The 21,819-nt window shown below is 39.1% G+C and overlaps 8 protein-coding genes across 8 annotated transcripts; 4 read left to right on the forward strand and 4 right to left on the reverse strand.

The window, feature by feature from the left end:
• Positions 1-198: 198 nt before the first annotated feature.
• CBG06016 lies at positions 199-4,749 on the reverse strand (the record flags this gene model as incomplete). Its single annotated transcript, XM_045235455.1, has 8 exons — positions 199-345; positions 378-896; positions 981-2,630; positions 2,674-3,460; positions 3,506-3,732; positions 3,761-4,006; positions 4,124-4,626; positions 4,686-4,749. 8 exons carry the CDS (start codon positions 4,747-4,749, stop codon positions 199-201), a joined length of 4,143 nt encoding a protein of 1,380 aa, XP_045093094.1.
• A 162-nt stretch (positions 4,750-4,911) lies between these two features.
• On the forward strand, positions 4,912-6,479 carry Cbr-spo-11 (the record flags this gene model as incomplete). Its single annotated transcript, XM_045235456.1, has 7 exons — positions 4,912-4,959; positions 5,003-5,172; positions 5,225-5,459; positions 5,513-5,609; positions 5,654-5,881; positions 5,929-6,019; positions 6,068-6,479. 7 exons carry the CDS (start codon positions 4,912-4,914, stop codon positions 6,477-6,479), a joined length of 1,281 nt encoding a protein of 426 aa, XP_045093095.1.
• A 164-nt stretch (positions 6,480-6,643) lies between these two features.
• On the reverse strand, positions 6,644-10,077 carry CBG06014 (the record flags this gene model as incomplete). The annotated part of the gene is made up of 5 exons (XM_045235457.1): positions 6,644-7,261; positions 7,363-7,938; positions 8,003-9,020; positions 9,879-9,951; positions 10,032-10,077. The coding sequence occupies 5 exons, from the start codon at positions 10,075-10,077 to the stop codon at positions 6,644-6,646; spliced, it is 2,331 nt and encodes a 776-aa protein (XP_045093096.1).
• A 59-nt stretch (positions 10,078-10,136) lies between these two features.
• On the reverse strand, positions 10,137-10,296 carry CBG26325 (the record flags this gene model as incomplete). Its single annotated transcript, XM_045235458.1, has 2 exons — positions 10,137-10,180; positions 10,239-10,296. The coding sequence occupies 2 exons, from the start codon at positions 10,294-10,296 to the stop codon at positions 10,137-10,139; spliced, it is 102 nt and encodes a 33-aa protein (XP_045098494.1).
• A 303-nt stretch (positions 10,297-10,599) lies between these two features.
• On the forward strand, positions 10,600-12,201 carry Cbr-imp-2 (the record flags this gene model as incomplete). Its single annotated transcript, XM_002633238.1, has 3 exons — positions 10,600-10,668; positions 10,795-11,595; positions 11,674-12,201. The coding sequence occupies 3 exons, from the start codon at positions 10,600-10,602 to the stop codon at positions 12,199-12,201; spliced, it is 1,398 nt and encodes a 465-aa protein (XP_002633284.1).
• A 395-nt stretch (positions 12,202-12,596) lies between these two features.
• CBG06012 lies at positions 12,597-17,016 on the reverse strand (the record flags this gene model as incomplete). The annotated part of the gene is made up of 6 exons (XM_002633237.1): positions 12,597-12,743; positions 13,783-13,874; positions 14,015-14,146; positions 14,191-14,298; positions 14,344-14,533; positions 16,858-17,016. The coding sequence occupies 6 exons, from the start codon at positions 17,014-17,016 to the stop codon at positions 12,597-12,599; spliced, it is 828 nt and encodes a 275-aa protein (XP_002633283.1).
• Positions 17,017-18,937: 1,921 nt separating this feature from the next.
• On the forward strand, positions 18,938-19,762 carry Cbr-rps-5 (the record flags this gene model as incomplete). Its single annotated transcript, XM_002633236.1, has 4 exons — positions 18,938-19,003; positions 19,099-19,368; positions 19,419-19,547; positions 19,595-19,762. 4 exons carry the CDS (start codon positions 18,938-18,940, stop codon positions 19,760-19,762), a joined length of 633 nt encoding a protein of 210 aa, XP_002633282.1.
• A 201-nt stretch (positions 19,763-19,963) lies between these two features.
• Positions 19,964-21,728, forward strand: Cbr-hpo-4 (the record flags this gene model as incomplete). Its single annotated transcript, XM_002633235.1, has 6 exons — positions 19,964-20,063; positions 20,111-20,228; positions 20,278-20,619; positions 20,775-20,933; positions 20,981-21,096; positions 21,604-21,728. 6 exons carry the CDS (start codon positions 19,964-19,966, stop codon positions 21,726-21,728), a joined length of 960 nt encoding a protein of 319 aa, XP_002633281.1.
• Between the last annotated feature and the right edge of the window lie 91 nt (positions 21,729-21,819).

Here is a 21,819-nt window from a genome sequence, read left to right on the forward strand (position 1 = left end):
GTGAAAAGAACAGAGGAGAGACGCAGAGGTGAAAACGGTCAAAGGGCGACACAAACGAACTAGCGACTAGAGACACTGATAAGAAAAAAAAGCTTATATCGACAGAACAAAAAATCAGACATCATAGAACATGAGATGGAACACATACAAGTATCAACTAGAAGAACGCTGAATAACAATTTAACAGGGGGAATTGAATTATTGTCCTTCCTCTAACTCCTTCTTCAGCATTTTCATTGATGGAGGGGCGGACGTAAGCGGCCCAGAAGAAATTTCTCTATTCCACTCGCTGCTCATTGGATCGCTCTTGGATGAGCCTTGTGGGCTGTCCGGTCCCGCGCTGATCTGAAAAAGAATCGGTCCATGAACAAAATAACATTATGGTTAACCTTATCATATTGCTCCTTCCATAACTTTCCAATGATTTTCGAGTTTTCATAAAGTTCGCTACCCTCCTGATTGAAGATTTGAGCGTTATTCACGAGTAGTTCCATATCTGTGTTAACGTCCTCTAGTGTCTGATAGCGACCGGTAGACAGTTTCCTTTTGAGCCTATCAAAATCCATTGGTGTTGCAATAATTTGATAATATTCCGGAAGCTCTCTGCGAGTTGGTAGTTTTTTGAACGGATCTGCGATACGGTAACCACCATCGTCCTCGTAAACCAAAATTACAGCAATCATGTCATTGACTGATCGTGCCAACTCTGGATCAGTCTTCACTCTTTTAGGTTGTTGAATAACATTATCCATTGACACGTCATTCTCATCTAGTCCTGCCATTTTCCTCTTACGCTGCTTTCTCTTCTCCAAAGCGATTCTTTCGTTTTCATCTTCGACTTCTTCTACTTGTCGCATGAACTGCTCCTCGGTCATCAGATCGGATGCGTAATCAATCTGGAAATTGAACGGTTTTTGAATTAATAACTACAGAGTTCAAACTAGAATTTTTTTTTAACTTGGGTTCCATTTTATAATTACCTCTTTACGCCGTCTTCGTTGATTGGGAGTTTGATCAACAACTTCGCGCCCTTCCTCCCTGGCTTTTTCCATCTCTTCGTAGTTGAAGGATAATTTGACGATATCATCTGGAATCTCCATCTCTTCCAATAGACGTGGCTTTCGATTCTGCTGAAGAGATTCCTCTCGTCTGCGATCAATGTCCATGGATTGGAATAAGCTGAACTCGTCTTCAGATCGAGCAACCATTTGATTCACAGTCTCATCATCCGGCACTTCTTCATCTTCTTCCTCTTCTCCATCGGCTCGAATGATGTCTTCTAGCATTTGTTTCCGTTCAGCACCAGTTGAACGTTGATCGAATTTACCAGCTTGAATAACCTTCTCGTCTACATTCAACTTGTAACGGGCAGCGGCCAAAATCTTCTCTTCGACAGAATTTGCCGTAATCAGTCGAAGAACTCGAACCTCTTTTTTCTGTCCGATACGATGAGCACGATCTTGAGCTTGCATATCTTGATGAGGATTCCAGTCCGAGTCGAAAATAATAACAGTATCTGCCGTTTGCAAGTTGAGACCAAGTCCTCCAGCTCTTGTTGAAAGCATGAAGAGGAAGTATTTGCTGTCTGGAGCATTGAACATTTTGAGTAACTCTCCACGTTCATCTGGTTTTGTTGAACCGTCTAAACGGAGATAAGTGTATTGTCGGAAATTCAAATAATCTTCGAAAATTGTCATCATTGTCGTCATCTGGAAGAACATCAATACACGATGACCAGTTGCTTTAAGTTTCGGCAAAATACGATCCAGAAGCTCCAGTTTTCCTGCCACACGAATCAAATTGACTCCACTAACGAAATTCACATTCCAATGGCTTCGACACGATTCCTCAATATTTTGGAATAGGAAGGGATGATTGCAAAGTTTCCGAAGGTGAATGATTGTATTCATCAAGGAACGAGCTCCACATGACGATTTCGAATCAAGCAGATATCCACGTTTCATATGACGATAGATGACTTTTTGAAGAGCCGACATATCACATTTGATAACGTATTCAGTTTTATCCGGCAGCTGTGACTCTACTTCTTTTTTAAGACGTCTCAACAAAAACGGACGAAGAACTTTATGAAGCCTCCTGATAATGAGCATAGTCTCTTCTTGACTCAACTCCACTTTTTCTCCTGTAGTGGCGAATGGAGCATTGAACCATTGTTCGAATGTTCCACAAGATGAGAAAATGGAGGGGAGCAGGAAGTTGAGAAGCGCCCATAGTTCTGGTAGCTTGTTCTGGAGCGGAGTACCGGTGAGAAGCAAACGATGTTGAGCGTGAAAATATCCATTGAGCATCAATGTCAACTTGCAATTGTGATTCTTGAGACGATGACCTTCATCGATAATCATATACTTCCATCTAATTTTTCCAAGCAGCGCCTTTTCTCGAATTACATATTCATAGGTTGTCATCAATACATTGAAGTTGCCTTTCCTGATTGCTCCTTCTGCAAGACGACGAGCATCTTTGGTTCCCTTGTAAGTAATTGCTGATACAGACGGAGCCCACTTCGCAAATTCGGATTGCCAGTTTGAAAGAGTAGACAGTGGGACAATAACGAGATATGGTCCTTTGTTTTGTTTTACCTCCATCAAATAGGTGATTAGAGAAATTGTCTGAAACAAGGGAATAGTTTTTAGTTTGACGCTAGTGACTCACTTGAATTGTCTTTCCGAGACCCATTTCATCTGCAAGAATTCCATTTAAATTGTTGTTGTGCAGCGAGACCATCCACTCCAACCCTTTTAGCTGATAAGGTTTCAGCAAGAGATTAGGATCACCGCCACCCATCGTAGAATGTTGTTTGACGACCTTTTCCTTCACTCTGTGTGCCGTCGCATAATAGTCAGCCATCTGCTTTTTGGTTCTCTGATCATATTCGTCTTCTTCATTACGAGCTTTTTCGATAATCATCTTTGCTTTTGTCTCGTCGTCCATTCCGGCGTACTGATCATCTTTTTCTTCTTCGATTACTTCTTCAGCAACTTCTTCCTCATCATCACCGTCATCATCACTGAGCTGATCTCGTGGAATTATTTCATATTCTGGGTGTGTCTCAAGCCAATATTCAACTTCTTCTGGTTTTGGAGCATCAGTTCCTGTCAGTATTTTTCCGGTACTTCTTTCTCTTACATGAACATGGACTTCTTCATCGAGTTGATCTCGCTGTCTGTCTTCTCTTTTCTTTTTCTTCTCAGTCGTTTGATGCTGGCGAACCAAGGAACAAAGAGAGTCGACGTATTCATCAGTTTGTTGAAGTAGGTACACCAGTCGCTGATCTTTCTTTTCATCGAGAAGTGCACGGTAACCTTCTTCGTCTTCTTGCATGAGTTTTTGCATTCGCAGCTTTTCATTGCGAATTTCATCTCTTTTGCGCTCTCGCTCGTTATTTTGATGGTATGTTGTAACAGCTTTTCTGGTTCTTGCTGTTTTCATTAGAATATTTCTGAAAACACTTCTTTAAGAATGGAGGCAAAAAACTTGAACTGACCGGTGATACTCCTTGAAATCTCTTGAGTGTTGAACGATTGCATACATCAAATCGGTATGCTTCTGTCTCCTATTTCTCTCTTGCTCCAACTTTAGTTGTTTCTCCAGTTTTTCGGTGATACGAGCTTCGCGAAGGGTCTGACGTTTCATGCGTCGATAAGCTTGGGGGTTCAGCGATGTTTCCAGAAGAGTATCGCGTTGCATACAAGACATTACGTCTTTTCGAACCTTAAAACAAGTAGCAATACAGAATCACAGAGAGCAACTTCATGAATACCTGTGTTTGCAAATTGAGCAAACGTATTGCGCGTAACTCGATTTCGGCTTTCAGTTTTATATGTTCCGGCATATCGGCAGGAAAATTTTTGAGGACTTGCAAACGAAGCCCTATTTTGTTATGGACCATATTTTCTCGTTGCATTAGCATCTCAATCGGATCAATTCCAGGTGGAGCAGAAACTGTTGTTTCCCGCTTGCTCCGTGCTTGATGTAGACTGAGAACCTGGAAAAGGAATACCTATATCCAAATTAGTGAACGAGTCTGAAAACCGGATTTGCAGAACCGATTTAAATTACGAAGCTCGTTCAAAAGCATAAAATTCTGAGACTTGAATATCACCTTTATCAAATCATATGGCAATTTTTCGCCGTTTTCTGCTTCGCCAGGATATTTGAATGGTTCTGGTAACATCGTAGTCTTCTTTGGAGGAAGTTGTACAGCATTAGCTATCAAATTCTCAGGGACCTTCTCATTTCGAGCCAGGAGACGATATGCAACGACTTGAGATTTCAGCTGGGATAACTGGGATGTGCTCAACTCTTTTTTCTCTGACGAACTACTTCCCACATTGGATGAATTGTTCTGAATTCCTCGTTGAAGTTTTTGTTTCAGTAGCAAAACTTCCGCATAACGCGGATCATTCTGTAGACCACGATCTTGCATTTCGGAAAGGACTTTGTCTAACTTCGTAAGAGCTTGATCTGGTTTTGGAGTATCGCTGCTCGGTTGACCATCTGCCATTACGCTGGCCAGTATTGGAGGTTGAGCAGCGCTCATATCTACCTTGAAGCTATCTTTGTTTACGTTGATTAGTGGGTTCTGTAACAATAATAATATTTGTTCTGTAAATTCAAACAAACTAAATATTCTTAAAGCAAATGGATGATGAAATAAAAATAACGATAAGGAAGAAAAAGAGGAAAATCGCCGATCGATAAATTTACAGCTACCGTAACATCTGTCATCGCGTTAGTGTCCATTAACATTAACAGTCATGCTCCTTTAAAATGGTTTGCGAGAGAATCAGAAAACTTTTTCATTCATGTTGAGATCTCTTTTATTATAATCTCATGTAAAATCGTGTTTATAGTTTTACAAAACTTTGTTTCATTTAAAAAATATAAATTATGTTTGAGCATAATGATCGAGGCGATGACTTCAGAAAGAACGAATCCGTAAGTGAAGAACTGTGTGCAATTTCATGGTTGAAGATTACAGGTTGTTTCTACACAATGCACCAGTTACGAGAGTTCGGACGAGTCAGATGACAGTTTCATCGATGAAGAAGTTATCCCGCTGAAGATTCAGGCGATCCGGAAGATAGAGTTTGCCCTGGCTGACATCCAAGAGCAAATTGAACGAGACGATAAAACCCTCATTTTGAGAACGTTGGTTTTGAAACGATATCTATTTATTTGACACAATCCTCCTCTCTTTCAGATCACACGACAAATCGAAGTTCTCACTTCGATATTCTCCTCGCATGAAGAAGAAGTTAGATCGAGATTTACATTGTCTTCATCAGATATATGACTTGCTAGAAAATGATAAAAAATCGACAAAGAGAGAATTGTTCTACGAGCATAAATTAATTTATGAAGTCCAACGGAATCTCGACAGCTCAATCACATCAATTTGTGAGCTATTGAACCAGAGTCGGGCGATGTTAAATGTGGTGAGATTTGAATTTGAGAAGATCACGAAATTGTACTCCGAGTACTATTACAGTTTGCATGTGGACGCGGAATCATTCGTGGGGCTATAACTTTCTTGGTAAAAGATGTCGGAGTTATTGATGCCAGAATTCAAGATGTTCTTATCACAGGCATCTAGAATTTTACCATCTTCTAAACTTTGTTTTTATTACAGATGCTCTAATTTACGCGGATATTGTGTCAGAAGCTGAATTTGTGCTTGTTGTTGAAAAAGACACAATTTTTCAAAAACTAAAGGATGAAGATTTTCAAAAAATGTTTCCTCGAGGGATTCTAGTCACTTCCAAAGGATATCCTGATATTGCAACTAGAAATGTTCTTAAAATGTTTGGTGAAAGAAAGAATTTTCCAATCTATGGGTTATTCGATGCGGATCCTCATGGTAAGTTTTTTTAATTAGGCAATCAATGACAATAGTTATTTTTTTAGGGATAGAAATCTATTTGACATACAAATATGGGGCAACGAAAGAAACTGCCGAAGGACGGGGAGCTTTTGTGCCTTCGATTCAGTGGATTGGGTAGGAATTTTTAAAAATCAGTGTTCAAGAAAATTCTTTTTCTTTCAGCCTATTCCCAACTGACTTCAAAAATTTCTTCATCGACAAATCTCAGCAACTCCCATTGATTCGTTCCGACTATGTGAAAATCGAAAATCTGATTCCCCGTTCCATTCAGCTCGGAGAAATTTCCGTTACTCGTGAACTCGATTATATGATTCAGAATCCTTTGAAATTCGAACTGGAATCCATCAACATGTGCGGACCAGAGTATATGGGAAGGTATCTAATTGCTCCACGTGTTAAAAAAGTTGAAAAGAAAATAATGGATCCAATTGAAGAAGTTGAAGCTGAACAGGGTTCGCTAGATTCACAACTTTCTTTCGACGCTAACACTTCTGATGAAGATTTGGACGATTGTTATGCGGATTCTGACACTGAGCGAATGATGGATGATTTAATAGACAACGACAGCGATTGACTAGAATAAAAGTTTTATTTCAAATGCAATATTGCAATTACAACCACAAAAAGGGTAGAACCGTAAAGTGTTCGAGAAGTACTGAGACTGAGAAAGGGGATGGGTCGAAAATAAATTAAATCATTTTCTTGAAACAATACGAGTAATCTTAATTTATCACAATATCATCGAGAGCATAAAGCTAAGGGGTGTGAAGAGTTTGGTAACCGTTTAGAGCTCGGAGTGTTCCTCCTCGATGGCGTTTCTTCAGAAGGTTCTGCTTCTGGTTCGGCTTCTTCAATATGTTGTTCTGTTTCAACTTGAGCGTCTTGAGAGACATCAAGAGACTGGCGCAAAACAGCTTCAATTCTGTCTGCAAATCCAACTTGATCTTGAAGGGAGAATCCTGATCGAAGAGTAGCTGTCTCGAACAGAAGCTTAGCAGTTGACGAAGCGATAACGTCGTCTTCCGATGCAGTTACTCTCTTCAGAAGCTCCTTGATGACTGGATGACGTGGGTTAATTTCAAAGGTCTTCTTTTGAGTAGCATAGAAATCTTGAGTTGGATCCTTAGCCTTAGCGTAAGCTTGAGACTTCATGATGCGCTCCATGTTTCCAGACCATCCGTAAGACGATGCAACAAGGGCAGATGGAGACTTCACAAGACGTTGGGAAACGACAGCCTTCTCGATAAGATCCTTGAGGGCGGTTTCCTTGAGCCAGTCGGTGAGTGGCTTGTATTCCTCTTCGAGAGCCTTGTGAGCTTCCTTAGCCTTCTCTCCATCATCAATGTTGACTCCTTCCTGAAAAGAAAAACAGAATTCGATGAAGGATATAAATTGGCATTAAGAAGGAATTCAAGAAATACACCGCTTTTGATTTTACTGCAACTTAAAAATCTTACCTTGGCGACATTCTGGAACTTCTTGGACTCGTATTCTGGCATAGCTTGGATACAGTACTCGTCGACGGCTTCGGTAAGGAAAAGAACCTCATATCCCTTGGCAATAAGTCTTTCAACAAATGGAGATGTTTCAACCTCCTTTCTAGATGTTCCGGCCATGTAGTAAATGGCATCTTGCTTCTCCTTCATTCTCTCAACGTAAGCAGCGAGAGTCGTGGTCTTTTCGTCATCGTTGGAAGATTGGAATCGAAGAAGTTTGGCGAGGCGCATTCTGTTTGATGGATCCTCCATAACTCCCAATTTGATGTTGGTGGAGAACTCTTTCCAGAAGTCGTCGAACTGAGCTCCATCAAGTTTCTTGAGCATGTCGAGCACTTTACGAACAAGTTTCTTCTTGATGACCTTGAGAAGTTTATGCTGTTGAAGATTTTCACGAGAAACGTTGAGTGGGAGATCATCAGAGTCGACGATTCCGCGAATGAAAGAAAGGTACTTGGGGAGCATATCAGCGAAGTCGTCTGTGATGAAAACGCGACGAACGTACAACTTGATGTTTTCGACGATCTTTCCATAGTTCTAAAATTAAAATTATTAATTTTTCAAAAGAAAACTGTCGCATAGGTAGTAAAAAATTACAAACCTGGAACATGTCATTTGGAGACTTCTTTGGAACATAGAGAATCGATCTGAAGGAAACCTCTCCCTCGGCACTGAAGTGAACGTGGCTCAGAGGTTCCTCGGAATCCTTGGTGATGCTCTTGTAGAATTGTTTGTATTCATCTTCTTCAACTTGGTTTGGCTTGCGCATCCAGATTGGCTTCACATTGTTGACCTTCTCCCAATCCCATGTGGTCTTCTCAACCTTTTTGGTCTTTTTCTCTTCTTTCTCTTCTTCAACAGCTCCATCTTCGGTGGTAGCTGGTTCTTCTTCGACTGCTTCTTCAACCATTTCGGTCTTTGATTGCCAGAGGAAAATGTCGAAGTTGATGAATTGGGAGTACTTGTGAACCAAGTTCTTGAGGGTGTCTGGCTCCAAGAAATCGGCAGCTTCTTCCTTAAGGTAGAGTGTGATTTGGGTACCGCGCTTCAAGGTGTTTCCACGTGGATCCTTGGTTATGGTGAAGCTAGATGAATCAGATTCCCAGATGTATTGGTCATCATCATTGTTCTTGGTAGTCACGACGACGCGGTCGGCAACAAGGAAAGCTGCGTAGAATCCAACTCCGAATTGTCCAATAAGATCCTGTTGCTGATCGGAAGAAGTGGCAGTATCCATGAGCTTGGACAAGAACTCAGAAGTTCCGGAGCGAGCGATTGTTCCCAAGTTATTGATGAGGTCTTGACGGGTCATTCCTACTCCAGTGTCAGTAATGTGAAGGAGACGGTTCTCACGATCAGCTTTAATTTTAACGGACATCTCTTCAGTCTCACGAAGCTGCTCTGGGTCAGTCAGAGAAAGAAGTCGGATCTTGTCTAAAGCATCAGAGGCATTGGAGATAAGTTCACGAAGGAAGATCTCCTTGTTTCTGTAGAGTGAATTAATAATGAGCTTCATCATCCGGTTGACTTCAGCTTGGAATTCGTGTTTTTCGGCCTTCGATCGGAGCTCCTTGATTTGGGATACAGATAGTCCATCTAGTTTGATTGTGTCCTCTTCTCTGAAAAATTTTAATTCAAAATTTTAACGATCATTTTAGTTATTCAGATTCCATTAGCACTGATTCAAAAATTTTCACAACAAGGAATAAGCTAGCTTATAAAAGCTTAGTATTTCTAAGAAGCCCTACTTTTACATCGTATTAGAATCCCTATTTCCTTTCCGTTCCTGAAGACACTCTTCTTTAGGAGTAGATTAAATCATGTGATTTCATCTCCGTCCTTGACCAGCTACACTTCTTAGAAAGTCAGTGCCCCATTATGTAGGTCACAGATAACCCTGTAAGCCGTGCGCTTGACCCGTAAACGGATTTTTTAACCTGTCAGGAAATGAGGAAACACAAACAAGATAAGATAACCTCGCAGTCCATCGAGTATATTTGCATTCCGACAAAGGGCAACTCTCCATCAAACAGGCTCTATATGCTCCCTAAAGTAGAGAGTGTGCAATAAGGATGAGAGTCGCGTAAGTGGACTGTCTCGGACTGGTACCGTTCGAAACGTTGGCGGTGGAAGGTAGATGAACAAATATTGATTTACTACGAAGTAACCAAAAAAAGAACGGACACCCAGTGACATACCACAGGTTAATTGGAATGACTGCAAAATTAGATGGACCTAGTTTTTAAACCGGAAAATATGTGTTTGGTGATTTGATGGGTTTTGATCAAGCCTTGAAAAGGAGGAAGAATGAATCAACAAAATAAACTCTTGGCAATTTTTTGAACATTTATAAATTCCTTTGAATTGGCTAGTGGGATAATTACTGATACTGATATAGAAACCTTCCATGAGAAATTCTTTAGTACTAAAAACTACAGCTGAACGTTTTTTACACAAAAGTGTTAATTTCAGCTCACCTGGTTTCTTCTTTGCTTCCCTTAGTCGGCGCATTTTCAATTTCATCTTCGGCGTAGGCGTGTGGAAGGAACGCTGCAAGAAAAGATATGGTTCAAGATTGTTTTAGAGATCTAGATCTAGTTTCTGACAAGCTTATCAACGGATACTCTTACCTGATACAGCCAGAATGGCGGCAAAGCCCACAACAAGGAACCTCATAGTCGTCTTTCCCTAACGACGGAGAATTAATGGAATGAGGTGTGTTTCCCGACGGTCAATTACTGTCCCTTTTCTCTCCGTTTATTTGTTTTCCTTCGCTGTGCTCACCTCTTCTCGACGTGTCTTAATAAGCCCCGCCTCTCATTGCAAACGCCGCAGGCTGTCGGTGTCTCTCCAATATGCGTGCTCTCTAACCGAAAACTGCAAAGTGCGGCGCATTACTAGTTGCAAAAAAGGGCGGAGTCGGCCAATCGGCCAGTTTGGAAATAGCTCTGAACACGTGGAGAGGATGTCCTGGAATTATGTTTTCTTTGCTGAAAATATAGTTTTTATTCAAATCTGGAAGAGTAGTGGAATAATTGAACTGAATTCGACTGAAGACGATATAATAAGAATTTGCGAAAAAAAACCCCCTTTTGAATTGCCGATTCTGACACTTGTTATTCCTCTTCGCTTTTCTTTCTTCGTTCTTAATTATCCAGTTAAGTAATTTGTTTCAGTTGGGTCATCAAATCTCTCGAAATGGCGGAAACTACCACCGAAGTGCCATCGACGGTCGCAAATGCTACGGTCTTCACATTTGAAGAGCAGGTTTGTATCATATAACTGAAAGTCTAGTCTTAGAAAAACTTGTACATTGTCATTCAGGTGTGCGATGATAAATGAGTTTTTATTAGATTAGAGAGATGGTTTTTTTTGAAAAACAGCGATTTTCAGGCGACCAGCTCTCTTGCACTCTATGGAATGTCGATTTTCTGTATCATTATTGGATCTATTCGCTCTACCCAATATATCAGGAGACAGATTGAGAAAAAACGTCTAATTGAAGGCTCCATCACAATGAGAGAAGCAAAAAAATTCCCGATCTCCGCATCATGTGTTCTCTTCGGATTGTATCTTTTCTTCAAGCCAGCTAATGAACGTTTCAACTGGGTGGCATCTGTGGCTCAAAAGTTGAGGGTACCTGAAGAATACGTCCAAAAAATTAATGCTACGATTATCAACTACACTGCTGTCCCGGAAACATCAACAGATCCTGCCGAATCACTTCTGATTAGATTAGCGTCAAAGGTCCCACATCAATATGTTCCTGAAGCTATTCATGCCGGTGCTGTTTGGGCCTATGGACAACTTCCGACCCTTGGAAAAAATGAATGCATGCTTCTCTTGACGTTCCTGATTTGCTTCGAAGGAGCCAGTTCCTTTGCTTCTCTAATCAAACCTTTGGTCTCCGCCATTGTCAAGAGACTACCTCTGATTGGATTCAACGCTCCTTATTTGCTTTCTCTGAAAAAGGGCAAAAAAGAAATGGAAGAAGGAGATATCGAAGAAGCCAAGAGCAAAGATACGGAGTACTTGTGCAAGTTTGAGTTCGATCGTCATGATATCATCTCATTGCTTCTTTGCTCTCCAGTTCTCATTTCTCACTTGTACAAGCGTCATTGGATCACCAACAACATCATTGGTGTGAGCTTCTCTATTGTCGGTATCCAACACCTTCATCTGTCAAGTTTCAAGGTGAGTTCAGATTCTTTCATTTTCGGAAACCCATATTCGCGATAATGATTTTTAAATTAAGGAAATTCATCGTTTCAGGCTGGTTCCTTGCTTCTTTGTGGTCTCTTTCTCTACGACATCTTCTGGGTCTTCGGAACAGATGTGATGACCTCAGTCGCTAAAGGAATCGATGCTCCGATTCTGCTCCAGTTTCCTCAAGACATCTACCGTAACGGACCATGGGAGGCTAACAAATATAGCATGCTCGGACTCGGAGATATTGTTATCCCAGGAATTTTCATTGCTTTACTTCGTCGATTCGATTATCGCGTTGTCCAAAGTACTGCCGAAGCGAAGGCTCCACAGGCTTCTCTTAAAGGACGTTACTACTTCTCTGTGACCGTTATCGCTTACATGGCTGGGCTTTTCATCACCATGGCCGTTATGCATCGCTTCAAGGCCGCACAACCGGCTCTCCTGTATCTTGTACCATGCTGCCTCTTCGTTCCGCTTCTTTTGGCTGCCATCCGCGGAGAAGTTTCAGCTCTCTGGAATTATGACGAAGGAAAACATGTCGATAATGAAGAAAACAGAAAGCGAGTGGATTCAGGAAAGAAGAATAACTGAAAATGTTATAATTCCGACTATTCTATATCACATCTAGCCATCCCTGTTTTATTCGCCTGTCTCTTCTTTCGCATAATCACTTTTTCTGTCCTTTCCGTTTCTATATTTTCTTCGGGTTTTATTTAGCTTTTCCTTCCTCTTTCCATTTCCCCTGTCGACAGAACCGAAATTAAGTATTGTCTTCTTGTCTAAATATTTATTTGTATTTATTTATTTATTTATTTACTCGAATAAAAAAATCCCACAAATAAACCTTTATTGAATGACAGCTCATATTACATAAAAAATATCCACTGATTATTTTTATATACAAATTATAAGAGAGGCGAAAGATTCTTGGGAGTGAAACCCGCGTAAGAACTCACTAGGAGACGGTGAACAGAAAAGATTGCAGTTTACAATGATGTGCTAGTCACCTTCGACTGTCGCTTCTTGTTTTTATGAACTAGCACAAGTGCAGATCCAAACAAACTGCAAACAAATGAAATCCATTGAAGAAGAGAAGCAAATCCGAATACATAGTACGCCCATCCATAATGAATCTGAAATTTCATGATTGGTATAATTCAAATATAGCCCCCCACCTCAATATGACCCCCCACCTTATAAACAACTATAGTAGAGCCCCCCACCAGTACAAAAATGGGTGGGTTCTCTACTGAGGTGTGGGGGGGGGGGGGCTGAAGTTAAATTGGTTGATTAAAGTATGACCCCCCCCCACCTGTACAAAGTGGGGGCCTATACTTGAGGAACCTGGTATTCTTAAAATATGACCCCACCCCTCTCTGTCTTCTTCAATTAAAGCCCCCCAACCATTCAAAAATAGCCCCCAAAAAGAAAACCTTATCTGCCCCCCCCCCCCCCCACTTTATTCAAATATGACCCCCACCAAATTCAAAAATAGCCCCCCCCACCATTTTAAAAATAGCCCCCCCCCCCCATTCAATTTTAGACCCCCACCAATTCAAAAATAGGTCCCCACCATTTTTTGGCCTAAGCCTGAATTTTAGAATGTTTTAATTTTGGAAGTTCTGATAAGATATACATAGCTGAAAAGTATTTTTCAGATAAAGTTCCCAAGAAACAAGGAAAAATGATGAAAAATGACACAAATTCCGAAAAAATCAAAAAATTTTTAAGAAAAGCTCAAAATTTGAATCATGACGGTTACGGTACCCTTCACACACCACAAACTACGCAAAATTGGGGGTCTATAATTGAATGGGTGGGGGGCTTATGTTGAATTGGAATGAACCATTTAAAAGTGGGGGTCTATAATTGAATGGGTGGGGGGCTTATGTTGAATTGGAATGAACCATTTAAAAGTGGGGGTCTATAATTGAATGGGTGGGGGGGGGCTTATTTTGAATTGGAATGTACCATTTAAAAGTGGGGGTGTATATTTGAATTGGTGGGGGGCTTTTTTTGAACTGCTGCAAGTGTCTAGATTGTTGGAGGTGGGGGCTCTACTATGGTTCATTTTGGGGGGGGGGGGGGGCTATACTTGAATTGGGGTGGGGGCTATATTTGAATTCAGCCTCATGTGATTTCTTATCATAATGATCTAACCTAGATACAAACCTGATATTGGTATCCAGAAACCAGTTCATACTGGTTTTCCTTCAGTTCGTAATAATAGGTGTACGCTAGGAATCCAGATAATGAACAAATTGCTGAAATATTTGCCGTTTTGTGATGTATGTTATACGGTAGCAACAGTTTACTGTAATATCTACCAAGTGAAAAATTAGTTAAACTTTGATAAGGTTTCAAAGAATTCATACTACTTCATGAACAATTTCTTCAAACTAACCAGCTGCAATCAGAACCACACTCTGTGCCAGAGCTCCAAACGAGGTGAAAATTGTACAGATTGAAAAGCAAATTGAAAGAATACAACATGCCATTGAAGCCGAAATGAGTATGATAGTTGCTAGCTCAAAATCTGGAAAGAGTATAATTGATGTGTTAAGTATTCAGATGAGTTACCTCCGAAGCAATTCCTTGTGGATTTTTCGTGATTCGTGTTTGATTTTTCTTGACAGTAAGCTGAGTTTATGTAGTTTCGAAGATGGCAGGTTTTGGAATTACTATCATCTGAAAACCAAATTTATTGAACAAAAAACAGTACAGTAATCCTACCGTCTCGAGATTGGGTTTGCGTCTCCGGAGTATAACAGAATCGGAAAAGTCCATAGTTTTTCATTCCACCCAAACTGTCGGAGTTGTATCGGAATGAAGCGGAAAACATGCAAACTGTTAGTAGGATTAACGAAAAAATGGCGATTACTGTCGAGAGACCAACGCAACATATTCTGCCTCGAGCCGCCATCTGGAACAGTTAGAAAATTAAAAAAAAAAGAAGAGATCGAGAAAAAGGTTTAAGTTACTGTAGATTTTTTTGGAAGAAATAAAAATTTATAGGTTCAGAATTCTCTGAATTCTTTCATGGTTTCTATGTTGAATGTTGAAGGAAAAAAATAACTGTATTGAATTTTCAAAAAAAAATCAGGATCGTGAGCACACATTGATATTTTTGTACTTTGATAGTGAGTCAGAAATATTGGAAATCGTGTGGCTTAAAGGAAATAAGATGGAATAACATTCAAAAAATTTAAAATTAGGTCATCAACTACTTCTGCTCTCCAGTGTTCAAAGGTGAGGCGCGGTTGCCGAAAAGCGTGCGAACGGCGGCTGAAGGTTCAGAATTGGCTATAACTTGCGTATTCAAGCAAACGGGGTGAACTGTGACAAAAAACATAAAAAGACCCCATTAGTAATCCGATCATAATGAAAAATCTTTTTTTGTAAAATATTTTGTAATCCATATGAAAAAGTTTTCTAATATTTTTGTTTAAAAAAGACATAGTTCCTCTATTATGGTCCAATTACTAATTTTTTGCGTTTTATAATTTTTGTCACAAACTTTCTTCCGCCACTTTCTTGAATAGGTAAGTTATAGGCAATTCTCAGATCTTCAGCCGCCCTTGGTACTTTTTTCGGGAACTTCACCATTCCTGTGTTAGGAAAATGGTGAGGGATTCGGCTAATATAACTATCACATAACTTTAATAATAATTTCAAATTTTGAAAAATAAGCTTTTTTTTAAACTAACAAATTTTCAATATGTAGTTAACTACTTTCCGGTACTTTCCGGAAAGTTCTTCCGAAAATTTCTTGAATCCCCTCAATATTCAGTTTTATAGGGAAAATACCCATGACAAGAATAAACAGAAAAAGCAATTACAAAGAATCAAACATCTTTCACTTTCCTAAATATTTCTGGAAATGTCTATAACTGTTTTTTTCGAAAAAAGAACTAAATTTTTTGAAACTGTCTGAGATTCGAAAAAAATTGATCCGGAAAATTAGCACTTGATCAGGATTTAAAGTTATCAGAATGCCACAATATGGTACTGTATTCTTTCAGATGAAGCACCGATGGACAGTGTGATGTTCACTTTGATGATTCACATATTTTTGTTTTGGATTTGTGTATATTCACACTTTCTTGAAGAAAGAAGAAATATAGTACAGCCATGGGACTGTTTTTGTTTGCCATAGGAAAGAGAGCACCGGAAATTGCAACGGGTGATCATCTGTTTGTTTCGATTCTGAATCATCTTTATGATATCAGTTGAAACGAAAATCGGAGACCGAACGAAATTCATATTCTTCCCTATGCTTGTTAGGATCCCAAAACAAATATCGACAAATATCGTCCCTAGATATTAATCTTCAAAAATTTATAACTTTCTGTTCAAGGGCATTGCCCATTGGGCAACTATGAACGAGTTATAACTTGGAACCGTCTGGATTAGAAAGATAAGAAATATAATTAAATTTCCAAACCAAGGACATATAATATCTTTCAGGAACAAAGTTGTTATTGAGTACCCAAAATCTTTCTGTAGAAGAATATTGTTTGATAAAGAGTACGGCCTACTGGGCCTTTGTGGGGCCTCTATTTTCAACCTCCTTCTGGGTGTGGACTAATTTTAGAGAAAACGCTCCAATTAGCTGGTTTCGGTTTTCCACAAGTTTTGAAAATTTCAAAAAACACATAAGGGGGGACCATTATGTGATTTTTTTCGATCAAAAAATTTTTTTCGTTTTTTTAAAAATATTTTTTGATCAAACAGACGAACAATCCAAAAAGCACAAAAAAATATAGAAAATTGTATTGAGAGCTCAAAATTCGGTTCAAAATGACAAAATTTTTGCTACCGGGCCTTCCGGGCCGGGCCCGGGCCTTGAAATTTTCCTCAGGCCCGGACCGGCCCGGGCTTTGGCGGGCCGGCCCGGAATTTTACAAGTATGATTATTTGGAAAACTGCATCTTGTCTATGAAAAAAGTTTCAAGCCATACAGTGCCTGTTTTTTCGGGTGGTTCCGTCTGCAATTTTGTTCATAGACAAGATGATTTTTTTTTCTTAATAACATCCTTTTGTAGTACTTGTCGAGTTCTATCATATCTAACTTAGTTCGTCCAAAACATTGATTCTAAAAGAAACTATTGCTGGGCCCGCAAAGCCTTGTCGAATGACGGGTTAAGTATGGATTACGGTATTTACAGAGTTTCGTTCAAAGTTTCCATCTAGCATATTATTTTCAAAACCTAACCAAAAATTTTGAAGTCTCCCTCTTCTTCTTACCTTCAACTTCTTTGAAAGTTTGCGTTTTCTTTTGTCTCCAACTTGCTGATCATGTGAAACGATTTCTCTGGAAACAATACGGTTTCCATGTGCATCTCTTGATCCAATTGGACCCAGGTCAATTGATTCAGAAGAATAGGAAATGGTAGAAACCGACATTTGAAATTTAAGAATGGAAGATAGGGAAGAAGAAGGAATGGGAAAGCTCTGTTGGAAAGAATGATATACCGAGAGAATTACAGAAACAAATGGGAACCGCGGGGGCGCTCTCATTTTTATGGTTTGTGAACTGAGAAAGTTATCGTAAAATTTTGTTTTGATAACTAAAAAAATCAAAAATCTCAATTTAGAGTTCAAAGCTCATAATTCGTAGAGTAAAGACACAGTGAAATAATTAGAACCGAAAACAGAAATCTAAACATTTTTGGTCCTGCCTCCATTTTTCTCTTTGTATGTAAAAGTGTCACGGGCCAGGGATCAATTGTACTGCTCTTCGGAGCACAAGTGTGGATGAGCACAAGCACGACAACTGACGTGGCAAATGGATGAAAACGCGGCGAAGAAATTGGAAAGCCGCATGAACCATGACAGAGAAGCGAGACGAAAACGACAAAATATTGTGATTTATTGTCTGGCCTGATGAAAAAGTTAACGATTACATGAAAGCTTTTTACATTTAGTACCTATAGCTTTGATTTTTTATGTAAAATCATTCTGGACAGAATGAGGGCATACATTGATGAATCACATCTAAAATAATCATCTTAATTTTCCACATTTACTGTAAAACCTATAATAGAAGGACCCCGCGCTATCAAGTTTGAGTCAATTTATCTCGGTTCCTGTCAGAGGTTTTTAAAAGGTGTCAACTAATAAAATGTGTTATAGTATGATAAACAATTTATCAGATGACAACTTTTATATATATATATATATGACAGGAAACGATATATATTAGCGCAAAGTTAGAAATTAGTGGGCTCTGCTATTACAGGTTTTACGGTAACATGACCATTCCTGTTAGTGACGAATCATCATTGGGATAATAGAAAAGCTTTTCCAAGTAATTGAGGATTTGAGGATAAAATTCAACTTGAGACTTTCACGATGGAAACGAAGTTTCGAAGCATCGATTTCAAATCAAAGCTTTTAAAAGTCTGATAAAACTTTAATTGTAAGCGAAATAATTATGTTTTGGGGTTATTCACCGATATGCAGAAAAATTCGGAGAAAATACAAAAAATTCCGCAGAAATTCACTTCCCAACAGAGCTTTCCCATTCCTTGGAGAATGAACCAAACCGGCAGAAATTTCGGAGAAAATAGGAGAAAATTATAGGGAACATATTCACAAAAATTTGGGTCAACATATTCACTTTGAAAGTTTTGTCTGAAATTCCAGCCAAACTTTCAAAGTGAATATTTTGACCCAACTTTTTGTGAATATGTTCCCTATAATTTTCTATTATTTTCTTCGAAATTTCAGCCAGTTTGGCTCATTCTCCGAATTTCTGCGGAATTTTTCGTATTTTCTCTGCATTTCTCTACATGTTGGTGAATAACCCCATTTGAGTCGATTCTATGTTGTATTCCAATAATAAATTTTTATCTTTCTTTTTTAAATTTTTCTTTTTTTCCAACTTTTGTGGAACCCATTCGAATGAAAGAATCGTTTTGGAGTTGCCGCTCTGTTTCTAATTTTAAGAGACGCAGACGACAAAAACTAAAGGCGCAATGCGTTTCGCCGGTGGCGATATCTCGCCACGACAGTTACCAGCGACAGGAGATTTGAGGCCCAATTTCTATTTCTTTTTTGCAAAATTTCTTTTTTTAATGTTTTTTTCACGATTTTGGCCTAAAATTCGTGCAAATTAGTGCTTAAAATACTGTTTTTCGGGTTTAAATCGATTTTATATCGTTCGTTTGTCATGAATATCGTCAAGTCTTATTCAAAAATTTAGGACTTGTCAAAGTTCTGTACTCTTTTATAACCGGAATGAATTCACATTGAATTGTTTTATAATCTTCTGACTTTTGATTTTTTTTTGCTCAATTAAGTTCAAATTGTTTTTAATTTCAGGATGGCCGATAACTGGGGATCTGAAAACGTCGAGATCGACGCCGCTCCAGCTACCGAAGCCCCAGAGGTTTATAAAATTACTCTTTAAAAATTCTTAATTCGATAAAATTTTATCAAAAAAAAATTAATTTAAAAAATCAAGTAACTGATAAAGTTTTCCAGGTTGCTCTCTTCGGAAAATGGTCGCTTCAGAGCGTGAATGTATCTGACATTTCGCTTGTCGACTACATTCCAGTCAAGGAGAAGTCCGCCAAGTACCTTCCACATTCGGCTGGACGCTTCCAAGTCCGCCGTTTCCGTAAGGCTGCCTGCCCAATCGTCGAGCGTCTTGCCAGCTCTTTGATGATGCACGGACGCAACAACGGAAAGAAGCTCATGACTGTCAGAATCGTCAAGCACGCTTTCGAGATCATCTACTTGCTCACTGGAGAGGTACAAATTTACTGCATACTTTTGTGTTTATTTTATCGACTAATTTTCAGAACCCAGTCCAAGTTTTGGTCAATGCCGTTATCAACTCGGGACCACGTGAAGACTCGACCCGTATTGGTCGTGCCGGAACAGTCCGCAGACAAGCTGTTGACGTTGCCCCACTCAGAAGAGTCAACCAGGTAAAACTATTCTAGTTTTTTTTTCAATACTGAGTAATTATTTTCAGGCTATCTGGCTTCTCTGCACCGGAGCTCGCGAAGCTGCTTTCAGAAACGTCAAGACCATCGCTGAATGCTTGGCTGACGAACTCATCAACGCCGCTAAGGGATCCTCCAACAGCTACGCCATCAAGAAGAAGGACGAGCTCGAGCGTGTCGCCAAGTCCAACCGATAAGCAACTTGTTATTTACTTTTATCTCGTTGTACGACAACTGATAAAACCTTGTTTGTTCATATGTTGTTACCTAAGCAATGCATTCTCAGAATACTGTCTTAGCCAGATGTTCCACATTATTACATGCCCACAGCACAATTTGCGCCCTAGTGCACAATAGTCAAACAAGCCATTATTCATTGAAATAGAACATTTAAGGCTATGCGCCATGTACTATTGATTTTTTCCGCAATAATCGGATCTCAAGCTGTTTTAAATACTGGTCTCCAGCTCAAAATCGATGAGCTTTTCGATACTCCAGGTATTTATTGATTCGTAATTTGACAATTGCGAGGGTGGGAATTTCAGGTCACACGAATAATTGGGCGGTGCTGGTCTGCACCTCAAAATTCTGGTTCAACTATCGTCATGTTTCAAATGTTTTAGCCCTTTATCATTCTATCAAAAGATTAGGAGTTCCAGACAGGTTTCAGAAATCAAAAAAAAAATTGCAGCCAATGTCTATCATTTTACAGTAATATTATTATGATGCTTGCTGAAGATGTTCCCTGCAACTCTAGAAACCCACGACCAGGCACAGTCTACGCAGCGAGAGCTGGAGCTAATTTGTATGGAAGCGACGTGGAAGTCGATTACCGAGGAGAAGAAGTGACTGTAGAAAATTTCATCCGTATCCTAACAGGTCGCCATCATCCTGCAACCCCTCGTTCGAAACGATTGCTCACTGATCATCAAAGCAATGTTCTGATTTATTTGACTGGTCACGGTGGAGACAGTTTCATGAAGTTTCAGGATTCCGAAGAACTGACAAACGTTGATTTGGCATATGCTGTTCAGACGATGTTCGAGGATAATCGGTGAGAAATTAGAATGGAGGAATTCTAAACTTGAGAAAATCTTTTCATATTGTCACTCAATCAGTGGCAAAGTATTGAAATTCTGAAGTAAAGAATGTAAATTATTGCTTTACATCCTTCTCAAATTATCAAAAAATAAAATATTCAATTTTCAGCTACCACGAAATGTTAGTAATTGCTGACAGTTGTCGTAGTGCATCAATGTACGAATGGATTGATTCACCAAATGTTTTGAGTCTCTCGAGTAGCTTGACCCACGAAGAAAGCTATTCATACGATGTGGATACAGATATCGGTGTGTACGTCATCGATCGGTATGTTTTGAAAATATATAACATCTAATGAACTGAAACAATTTAAGGTACACCCACTACACTGTGAATTTTCTAAATAACAAAGTGAAAGCTCTAAACTCGTCAGCTAATATGCAAGACTATATCGATTCATGTCCAGCGAGAAAATGTTTGTCTAATACTGGTGAGTATTTTTGAAAATTCAAGAAAGAATCCCGAAAAACTGTAAAAAACAATTCTAGGGTTTTCAGTTAAGTCAGATACAATTTTAGGAGTTTTGGGACTTTTAGATCAAATTCTGAAAAGCGAAAAAAAATCCAAAATTTGATGTTCTCCAAAGAACAAAAAAATTCTCGAGTTTTTCGATGTTCAGAATGTGTTCCGTCAGAAAAAGCATATTTGAAACCCCTAAAATTGATTTTGTAGTCTGTAATTTATCCATTCGTCTGTATAACCGAGGTTTCGAAGTAACGCGGAACCGAAAAGATAGGGTTCCATGGATCATCCTATATATATATATATATATATATATATATATATATATATATATATATATATATATATCTTTCTTAGTTTTATTGAGATTTTACTAATATTCAATCTTCATGACTGTTACCATGACAGTATAATGAACAAGATTATAATTTTTCGACGATCTGCAAAAATAAGTTCCAATACTTGTAATTTGCAGGAGTTCGAAAAGATCACTATCCCAAAGATGTGAAGCGAGTTCGAGTAACCGACTTCTTCGGATCTTCGCGAATCTTCCAACATCTCAGTGAGGAGATTGTTCTTGATGACGAGTTCTGGGCGTGATAACGAGTGCTGGACCCATTGTGATAGATGCTTTATTGCTCCTGACTTAATTTTATACTGGTTATTTATGTTTTATATGATTCCTTTGTTT

This window comes from Caenorhabditis briggsae (assembly GCF_000004555.2).
Source record: "Caenorhabditis briggsae complete genome, chrIV, whole genome shotgun sequence".
Lineage (NCBI taxonomy): Eukaryota > Metazoa > Nematoda > Chromadorea > Rhabditida > Rhabditidae > Caenorhabditis > Caenorhabditis briggsae.